General features: G+C 41.6%; 1 protein-coding gene across 4 annotated transcripts; it reads right to left on the bottom strand.

Moving 5' to 3' along the window:
* Positions 1-4,858: 4,858 nt before the first annotated feature.
* LOC137108126 (calcium and integrin-binding family member 2-like) lies at positions 4,859-10,454 on the bottom strand. Of its 4 annotated transcripts, none has more exons than XM_067492464.1 (6): positions 10,089-10,280; positions 9,788-9,822; positions 8,021-8,180; positions 7,655-7,802; positions 7,386-7,581; positions 4,859-5,651 (listed from the first exon to the last, which is right to left on the bottom strand). In XM_067492464.1, exons 1-6 carry the CDS (start codon positions 10,137-10,139, stop codon positions 5,630-5,632), a joined length of 612 nt encoding a protein of 203 aa, XP_067348565.1. In that variant the 5' UTR covers positions 10,140-10,280; the 3' UTR covers positions 4,859-5,629. The 4 variants fall into 4 exon arrangements, with proteins under 4 accessions (XP_067348565.1, XP_067348574.1, XP_067348547.1 ...); XM_067492473.1 differs by having other exon boundaries at positions 8,069-8,180; XM_067492446.1 differs by lacking the exon at positions 9,788-9,822 and having other exon boundaries at positions 10,089-10,454.
* Between the last annotated feature and the right edge of the window lie 265 nt (positions 10,455-10,719).

Genomic DNA, 10,719 nt, shown 5'->3' with positions numbered 1-10,719 from the left:
CCTGCCCACTCATTTGCCCTCTGCTGCTATTCTGTGGATGTGTTACAATCTCACACTATTAACATAAAGCAATTGTGTTAAAAATTATTGCTGCTGCCTTTGATAATAAACAGTACTAGTAATACAGTACCTTACAAAAGTAATCATAGGTCTTGAACTTTTCCACATTTTTTCATGTTACAACCACAAATGTAAATGTATTTTATTCAGATTTTATGTTATAGACCAACACAGTGGCACGTAAGTGAAAGGAAAGTGATAAATGGTTTTCAAGAATGTTTTACAAACCAGGAGAATGTTTTACACACAAAAAGTGTGGCGTGCATTTCTCCAGTGAAACAATTGTTTTCAGAAGTCACCTAATTAGTAAATAGAGTCCATCTGTGTGTAATTTAATCTCAGTGTAAATAAAGCTCTTCTGTGAAGCCCACAGAGGTTTACAAACATTCACATTAGTGAACAAACAGCGTCATGAAGTTCAAGGAACACCAGACAGGTCAGAGATAAAGTTGTGGACAAGTTTAAAGGAGAGTTGGGTTATAAAAAAACATCTCACGAAGCACTGTATAATCTATCATCCACAAATGGAAAGAGTGTGGCACCACTGCAAACCAAGACATGGCCGTCCACCTAAACTAATGCTATGTGTGGCTGAAACCTAACACTGCACATCACCTGAACACACCATCCCCACCATGAAACATGGCAGCATCATGTTGTGGGGATGCTTTTCTTCAGCAGGGACAGGGAAGCTGGTCAGAGTTGATGGGAAGAAGGATTGAGCCAAATACAGGACAATCTTAGAAGAAAACCTGTTAGAGTCTGCAAAAGACTTGAGGAGGGTCACCTTCCAGCAGGAAAACAACCCTAAACATACAGCCAGAGCTACAATTGAATGGTTTAGATCAAAGCATATTCATGTGTTAGAATGACCTAGTCAAAGTCCAGACCTGAATCCAACTGAGAATCTGTGGCAAGACAAAAATTGCCGTTCACAGACGCTCTCCATCTAATCTGACTGAGCTTGAGCTATTTTGCAAAGAAGAATGGGCAAAAGTTTGATCCTTCAAATATGCAAAGCTGGTAGAGACATATTCCAAAAGTCATGCAGCTGTAATTGTAGCAAAAGGTGGATTTGACTAAGGGGGGCTGAATACAAATACACGCCACACTTTTCAGATATTTATTTGTAAAAATAATTTTCCTTTCACTTTACATTATTATGTCTCACTTTGTGTTGGTCTATCACATAAAATCCCAATAAAAGACATTTACATTTGTTGTTGTAACATGACAAAATTCGGAAAGTTTAAAGCAACTTGAATACTTGTAAAGTACTGGGTGTGAGCAGCCTCTGTCTGCATCTGCATGACAAATGTTTGGTTTTGTAGCAAGAAAATAAAACTGCTCTTACAGATTCTACAGTGAGCAGGGAAACAGCCATGTTCAGGATGAGGCTAGCTCCATCAAAGCTGTCAATACATTTTTATTTTCGGGAAATATGTTTTTCCTTTGGAGACTAACAAAGTATTTCTGGCATGTTGAGTTATTTGTTGTTAATTGTAATATCTGCACCACTTCTACAGATCTTTATCAAAGCATTAAAGAACATAAAATACAAGGAGTATTGGAACATGTGACTGACAGGTGTTTCTTATTACCCAGGTGAGCCCTGTGAGACTGTGTTCCAACTATAACTAGCTCTAAATGACTCTGAATTAATTGGTGCTCCAATGTTTGTCCAGTGTTTAATGTGGAGTGAGGGATATCCACAATACAGGTCAGCAAAGTAAACAACAACAGCTGATGACAAAAACATTGTGAGCTTTGTGAAGAAAAACTCAAATGTCAGTGACATCAGTAACAACCTCCACAGAGCAAAGTGAAGGTATCACAATCCATCATCTGGAGAAAAGTTCCTGAAGGGTCATACCACAAGCTGTAAACAACTCATCAGCAGTAGGAATCAGAAAGTCAAAATACTCCAGAGATGATCCACAAACGTTTTAGAACAACCCAAGTCCAAAGTGTGGAGGAAGAAATAATCTGCTCGCAATCCAAACCATCAAAGCTCATCATTTAAGCACAGTGGAGGTGGTGTCACGGTTTGTGCTGCATGACTGCTTTTGGAACAGACTCACTGATCGTTATTGATGATAGAACTCATGATGGGTGAACAGAAACGTGTCGTCTGCAAATTTATAGAAAATGACACAAAACTGTGGAGGAGTTTCATCATGCAGCAATGATCCAAGGCACACTGCCAATTTAACAAAGGACATCATCAGTGGGAAGGTTTGAGACTGACTGAGTCCATCACCAGACCTCACCCCAACTGAACATGTACTTCACCTGCTGAGGAGGAGACTAACGGGAGTTGCAGTTCTCATAATATGAAGGTCTATAAAGGATAGGATTATTGTGAGACTAAGCTCTGAGAATGCCTTTCTATATTCATCATACATGTGGGGAAAATGTAAAATAGTTTTATAGTTTTGGATAATAATTCTGCTCTTACGGGCAGCATGGGGTGTAGATAATATGAAGATGGTAGAAAACGTTTTTTTTAGGAGCAGTTTGACTAATGACGTGAATATAGAGGAAATGGAGGCAGCACAGTGGGAGAGTGGTTACTAGCTGCTGCCTCACAGGAGGTCCTAGTTCAGATCCCCTTCTGGCTAAAGACTTTCTATGTGGAGTTGGCATGTTCTCCCTGTGCTTGTGTGGGTTTCCTCTGGTTTCCTTTTACATTCCAAAGACGTGTATGTTAGGTTTGTTGGTGATTCTAAATTGTCTGTAGGTGCGAATGTGAGTGTGAATGGTTGCCTGTCTGTGTATGTCTCTCTGTGTTGGCCCTGAGACAGACTGGAGAACTGTCCAGGGTGGACCACGCCTCTCACCAGAGGACAACTATGACAGGCTTCAGGCCCCTAAACACTAAGCGGTCAAGGATAATAATGGATGTATGGATTCTGTCCCTTGGTGGGCAGCTCTCTAGATATGAATAGATGGAGTTTCAGATTACAGAATATGATCATATGTGTGTACGTGACAAAGTGATAAAATACTCACAGAACTTTGACACTAGATACCAGCTGGAAAGAATAAGCAGACAATTTACAGAAACAGATATTTGATTTACCAGTAGGTGGCAGCAAATCTGTTACAATTATGTCCAGTAAGTCACTGCTGCTGTTGGTGATGATTAAGCCTTCTGCAGCCTCAACGTGGATTTCAGTTAAGGAGTTGTCTACTTCGTTAAAGTAATTTTTTGGCACAGCAGTGTCCTCACTTAGTGCATCACCACATGTCATGGACTGCAGAAGGTGGTAAAGGAGGATCACTATAGGTGATATTTATTGGTGCAGGAAAATAGCCTCTATCATAAAGAGTAACTCCACTAATCCTGCCAATAGACTGTTTGTCCACCCCGTATCAGGCAGCAGGCTACGTAGCATCACAAGCAGAACCACTAGGCTGAGAAACAGCTTCTTCCTTGAAGCCATTGTGCCACTGATCAACTCTGCACTCCACTCAATAACGGCTTTCTCACTACTATCTCCAAATCTAATCTGCACCTTATGATTGAATTATTATTATTTTTTTACTTGACCTAGGACCCAAATAATGTATGTTGTTCCTCCCTCATGTAAAATGTGTTTGAACCCTTTGAAATGTTTGTTGCCTGGTGATTGGATATTGTTCCATATTAAAATCTACAGAAGCCTGTGTTGACAACAGATATTCAGATAATGCCCAACCAAGTTATTCCAGAGAGACACCCCTCAGACTTCCTGAATGTCCTTATATAAACACAGAGTAAAGTGGCTGATATTAGATTCTTGTGTAACTGAAGCTGAGGATCCATCCACATGTTCACGAGTGGGAACTGCAGGTGATGATGCAGCAGACAGTAATGAGATTGATCTGCCAGAAGTGATGGAAACATGAGACATCTGTTTGGGGGACAGAAGCACTTTAACAGGCGGCAGCTCTTCAGACATTCATCAGACATCAAACCATCAGTCTGAAGGCTGGAAATTATGTTTTGTTTTTAGTTTGGTTCTTTGTGCAAGGAACTTTCCAGGTTTGTTGAACAATAGAGTGTTGTTTTAGAGACCAGCAGACAGCGGCTGTGGGGTCTAGCAGCTGGTGAATCCAGTAGACAACAAGCTTTGGTCCAGTAGATGACAGGTCCAGCAGAAAGCAAGCTGCGTGGTCCAACAGCCAATTATTTCAGTAGATAGCAGCCTGTGTGGTTAAGCAGATGAAGGCTGATGTGCCGCTGCAGCAGGAACGGTGTCATCACTGCAGTTAGCCGGTCAGAATAATCAGGATGAATGTGCTGATGATGTTAAAGTGCTGCAGGGATGAGTCTACACCTGAACAAACCTCTGAAGAGTAACCTGAAACCAACAGCTTCGGCTTAGATTGTAACAATATAAATGAGCTTTTATTTGTTGGTATAATACTGCATTATGATACTCTACATCATTAAAACTAACTTTAGTGGGTATTTTTACTGTAACACTAAATCAAATAATGTGTGTAATGTGACAATTTAAGTATTTGAAGGGATTTTGTTATAGTTATTAAAGTATTTTTGTCTGTCAATTTTTAAGCTTGTCAACACCAAAGAAGGGAATCTTGAGAAGAAGCCAGATGGTGGATGGGATAAACATTATTTGAAAAGGTGTAAAAAGCTGTAATCAATTGTAATCAGTTCAATCAAAGTTATATAAAATCATTAGACTCTTGTTTGCATGAATTTTAGCTGGAGGCTGAGGAGCATATTTTCTCTCAGCTCAGTGTGAACTCATTACAGTACTGAATCTCTGATAAGAAGCGTCACGGAGCATCGAGCAAAAGAAAAAACTTTTATTTATTCTGGCCAGAAAACTTTTTTCTTGGTCAAGAGATAGCTGTTATATCAAGTTTGTAAGAGGCAGGAAAAAGTTTACCAAAGCCAAACATTTACAGGTGAGATGACAGAGAGCCCTTCCATCAACTGAGCTACAGTTTACTATGATTGTCATTATGCACCAGAGCCTTTGACTACACCAGATGTACAAAGTAACCACAGCTACAAGCAATTTACAACATGCACTTTATGAAGAAAGATTGCATAGCTCTGTTTTGCCCTTAAAAAGTGCTTTTTCAAAAGAATCCAGTCAGATGATCTGGCCTTTCTGCAAAGCACAAAAGTCAGAAAAGCCCTGTTCTGCTTCGTCTGCAGCCTCATCCTCCCAGTATCTCCAGGTGCATCTCAGAAGAACAAAAACGTCCAGAGGAGACACGAAACTGCAGAGAAAATCTCGTGGTATAAAATTAGCCCCATCTTGGTTTGTAACTCCTCCTCATCTGCCACCTGACATTCAGGATCAGTTCAGGAGAAAAGATTCATGCAGTAAAAACGTCCTCTCTAAAACATTGCCGCTGTGGGTTTTTTAAAGATCCAGACTCTGTGTCAGGTCTTAGGTTCTGCAGGAAAAGAGGACACCACACTGGCGATATAAAGGACAGGCACTGAGTCGAGGTGGGTCTGAGGTTCAGTTTCAGGTGGACTCTGGATCAGAAAACCTAGTCAACATCAGACATCTTTCCTCTGCAGGATCTCAGCTGTGGAATCTCATATTCGTATGTGGAAGTTGCTGCAAACACAAAACAAACCAAAAGTCATCAAGATTTGATCAGTTTCCATCTCAAATAGTAAAAACAGATGAAGGTTGTTTCATCAGGTCTGATAAAACGGCATCGACTGTCGCAGTGTACGAATCTGCTGCAGCGTCTTTATATAAATTAGTGCAGCAGCTCGTCCTCATCGGCCTCACACTCCAACACTGTCATTATACCTTATCTCACCTGGTTGCTGTGGCAACAAGGACACCCGTGCATCATGTGTAGGTACTCTGTGAGTGGACGTTCAGGTGTGTGAGACAGATTTATGTCTGAAATCAGTGAGCGGATAAATCCAGCCCTTCTTCCCTGTTCTTTCTGCTCGGGTTGACTGGAGGAACAAAACAGTGATTGATCCTCTGCAGTAAAACCAGGCGGATGGAGCTGCACTGTTGTTTCTCTGCTTTTATGTCTCTGTGTGTGGACTCAGAGATTCAGCTGCTCGCCTGAGAATTCAAAGGTTCGAGATGCTGAATAACAGGCCTGATGTAACTGCCACATGTGGTTGAAGCCTGAACTCAACCTCCAACGAAAACGTCATGAGTGCGAGGTAGTTTCTACCTCGCACTCATGACAGCAGAGAAAGAAAAAGAATAAAAACTACAAGAAAGTAAAATGTGTAGGATGTAAACGATGAGCAGACAAAGTCTACACCATGGTTTTGTCTCTCACATCTCATAGTCTTTAGTGGTTAAAGGTGAGAAATTTAGATCTTTTAGGGAATCTACAGTGGAGCCATGAGTATTTGTACTCAGGAAGTTTTCTTCAGATGGTGAGTTGTGATACCTTCACTCTGCTCTGTGGAGGTTGTCTCTTATGTCACTGTTTTCTCTTCAAGCCTCTCACAATGTTTCTGTCATCACTTTTTTTCATTGCTGACCTGTTTTGTGGGTGTCTCTCATTTCACCAGCGGTTTCTTTCTTTTTCAGCACATTCACAGTAGTTGTATCGGCTGTGTCCAATGTTTGTTCTATACCTGATTGTTTTCCTTCTTTTCTCAGATTCTAACTGGCAGCTTTTGGTTTTCATGTTGATTGATCCCTTCAACAACAGATACAAGTTCCAAGGGGAAAACCCAGACTAAACCAGGAGTAGTTATTTAGAGCTAGTTATCGTTGGAACAATCAGCCTCACAGGACTCACCTGGGAAATAGGAAACAGCTAATTCTCTGTTTGTTTTCCTGTTTTTGTAATTTGGTCCAAAACAATGCAGCTGATATAAAAAGTGATATGTTCCATGTAGTGTGTATATGTATCGAGGTGTAAATATCAATAAATTAAAGCTGAAATTTTGAACTCAACTCATGTCACATACGTCTTTTGAATTTAAACCCAAAGGGCTTCAGTGCAAAGTAAACACTAATGGATTAGCTGTGCCATTCCGATACTTTTGGAGGGTGACTATACTTGTACTATGCTGTTCAAATGAAGGTCAACAGGAGCCAGGTTTGTCTGGAGTCATCAGTGACAGTTGAAGCTACTTCTGCACTGATTCAGCCTCCAACTGCTGCTTGGTAACCACGCAAACATCCACGTGTCAGGTAGTTGTGATCTGCTCAGATATCAGCAGATCAGTAAAACAAGAACTGGATTAGACTCCAGAACATTGTCAATACTGTAGTGATGAAAATAAAGGAACTCGCTCAATAATACTCATCAGGGGACAAAGGTTTAAAGTTTCTGGGATAAGTCAAAGATGACCACAGTACCTCAAGAAGTCCGGAGCCTTTGAGATCATGTTCTCAAAGTCAGCGAAGGAGAGCTTGTTGTCTCCATCGAGGTCGGCCTCCTCGATGGCTTTATTACAGACCAACGTCACCTCCTCTGGAGTCAGTTCCCCTTTGGTCAGCTTGTTCAGAGTCTTCTCGAGGTCCTCTTTACAGATGAAGTTGTCCCTGTTATAGTCTAGACCAGAACCAGAGCATCAGTAAAAGCATCTGCTGAGGAACATTTAACAGAGAGAAGTCCAGTGAGTTACCGTATATCTTGAAGGCATAGATGGTCTTGAGCTCTCTGGGAGAAGTTTCACAGAGGGCAGAGAACATGTCGACAAAGTCGTTGAAGCTCAAGTTCCCTTGTCCGTCCTCTGAGAATGTCTCCACAATTCTGTCTCTGAACGGGTTCTCCTGTTAGGACAAATAAAACTGCATCTCTCTAAGCTCCATATTCCAGTATGTTTCATAAATATGTGGTTGCATCAGTTTTGCATGTTTCAGACTGTGACTGTCCACAGCCCCAGATCTATACACATTAAGAAATGATACAGTCCATAATAATAAACTGTGGTCCACCAGCACCACTAACGCAAAACATTTCAGCATTCATGGAAAACAATCAGCTTTACATTTCTGTGTGGACACATCTGCGGTTTCGGCCGCGGGTTCAGCTCTACCTTCAGCTCAGGCATGGTGACGATGAGTGTCAGAGGGACTCTGATCTCGGGGTTGTTGGTGTAGTCCAGTGGCACTAAATGCGGCGCCAGCTCCCGATATCGACCGTGTAACCTGCAACACAGCAGAGGACGGGGACCAGGATCCAACACAGGACCGGAAACATAATGTTAATGCAGTCGTCTGTCTGTCCATCACTTTGTCCAGACTAAAACACCTTACAACTGCAGAGGTCCCCGGACTGTCTCCTGGAACCACTGGAAGGTGGAGTTTATGCTGTTAACCAGTAGAACTGACTCTCTCCCAATATTAAAAAAACTGCTGAAAACAGAACTCTTCCGCGTCTTCCTATGCACTTACATCTCTTAAAAAAAATAAAACATCCTTTCTGCTCTTTCTCGCACTTGCATCTCGTGAACAGTGAACACTTTTCTGATAGGACTTTGCTTGGATGTTTTCTCCTTGACTTAGATTTTTGCTGCCTTGTACCTCACTTGAAAGTTGCTTTGGATAAAAGCGTCTGCTAAATGACTAAATGTAAATGTAGATGGATGATGATGAGTCTAGGCCTATACATACCTCAGGTGATTTCAATCAGATTTAGCTTCATCGACAAAAAGTACAATGAAAACACATTTGTTAAAAACTTTTATCACAAAGATGAGACTAAAACAATGCTTTGATAAATGGAGCGAGAATTACCTGAAGCAGCAGCTCTCACAGCACGGCCACATCTGTCATAAAACTATGAGTGTTAATGGCTGCCATAAATCTGGTCCAGAGCAGCAGAAATAACCCTGACCCACTGTTCGCTACACTACGAACAAATGCGCTGCAGCCGAACAGGCTTTTAATTGTACCCAGAGAGATTTCAGCCTGACAAGTGTCCTGCAGCGGAGCTAATGGGAGTTGAATTGTTTCAGAAACTAATTACAGACTCTGCAGATCTGGGTTCAGGTTCAAGATAAAACAGAAAGGACATTCACATTTGTTGACTATGTCCACATATGTTTTTTCCCTCTTTTCCCAGATTCTAAATAGCAGCTTTTCTGCCATAGACAGGTTTCTGGTTTTCATATTGATTTATCCCTTTAACATTAGTCTCCACAGGGAAAAACAAAGACTAAAACCAGGAGCAGTCATTTAGAGCTAGTCAGCCTCACAGGAAACACTGGTCAGTCAAATGTTGCAAATTGATCACTTAAAATGTTAGTCATGTGATACAACGGGTTCTGTTTCATGTTGTTCAACCTGTCAAGGTATAAATACCAATAAATTGAACTGCAATTCTGACCCAAACATCTTCTGTGCACAACAGAAAAAAAAAAAAATTTGGCCTTACTCTCCCGCTACTTTTGGAGGGGAGTGTATGTTGAGCATCATTCACAGACTGGACACAGGGCCGACCATCAAAGATGTGTCCAATTACTGAGTTGAGTGTATGACTTTCCTTCAGACTGAACAGCTGACTAAAAATATAATAAAATATAAAATCTTTCTGTGTAAAGTTGCAGCCACGGTGATGATGATGATCAGTTCAGCATCATCAATGCCAATACACTATAGATCCACATCAGCTGTAAAGAACTGTGAACTAAAAGAAGTGTGAACTAAAACCTGAGCCTGATTAACTTTATCACTATGGGATTGTTCTGCAACAGCTCAGTGGAGATAAGTGGATAAATGATGGATCTCAAACAGAACCAGGGCAAAAGACTCACCGCAGGATCTCTTTCCGGGTGAAGAAGGTGCAGTCCTGCAAACAGACAGAAGATTGAGAAGAATCAGAGGGCGGGTGTGTTTTCACAGCATCAGTCAGACCCACAGCAGCAGACTGGAGCTCAGCCAATCAGCAACAGGAGAAACATCCTGGCCTGTTCTGATCCATTCCATCCTGTTCTTATCTGTTCTGACCTACTCTTTTCTCCACCCTGATGAACATGATGCTTCTCTATACTCCTGTCTGGTGCTTGTGCTCCTGTTAGCGGGAATAACCCGTGTCGCGCGGTATGAACGCGTCACCTGATACGCCTCGAGCTGCTCCTCGGTGAAGGTTGTCTGCTTGTTGCCCATCCTGCTCTGCTGAAGCTCCCATCACACAGCTGCATCACACTGCAGGTCACCGCCGATTTCAGGACGACATTTTCCGTTGTGGAGCTCCAGTCCTGCAACTGAGACGCCCACGGTTCCGGTCCCGGTCGGGTCCTTCTTCTCCCGTCCGTAGCGCGACTCTGAGCTGCGCAGATGAAACCGAGATTTTGACGCTTCAGCGGCAAAGAGCCGTTTGTTGCATTCAAGTGTAGCTCGTAAGACTCTGCTCTGAAGAGCGGCGTTGCGTTCATGTGTCTGTGAATCGAGAAAACAGACGATATACATATCGATGCTCCATGCTGCTGAATATTTCTGACAATATAGTGTCAAAATCTATAAGGACCCAATTAAGATAAAACAACTGAGTTCAAACCAATAACATTTTAATAAATCTTGATCAGATCTAAACGTTTCTGTAACGTTTTTCCTGAAAATTGTTCTCCAGCTTCTTGTCTTTTCATCCTAATACAAAAAGAGAAGGAGTGGCTCTGTAATCTAACATAATGAACTCATACAGTTGGAGAGAGAGATTTAAATGTGAATTTTGTAGCTTTTAATGTTT

The sequence above is a fragment of the Channa argus genome, chromosome 2, assembly GCF_033026475.1.
Source record: "Channa argus isolate prfri chromosome 2, Channa argus male v1.0, whole genome shotgun sequence".
Lineage (NCBI taxonomy): Eukaryota > Metazoa > Chordata > Actinopteri > Anabantiformes > Channidae > Channa > Channa argus.
This window is presented reverse-complemented; position numbering and strand designations above follow the sequence as displayed.

Bases quoted from the DNA above. Each gene is read 5' to 3' on its own strand.
- LOC137108126 (XM_067492446.1), bottom strand. From the start codon at position 10,408: ATGAACGCAACGCCGCTCTTCAGAGCAGAGTCTTACGAGCTACACTTG. The intron at 7,582-7,654 runs GTAACTCACTGG...GTTCTGGTCTAG, and splicing joins CTATGCCTTCAAGATATACG to ACTATAACAGGGACAACTTC. The intron at 5,652-7,385 runs GTACTGTGGTCA...TTGTGTTTGCAG, and splicing joins AAGGCTCCGGACTTCTTGAG to CAACTTCCACATACGAATAT.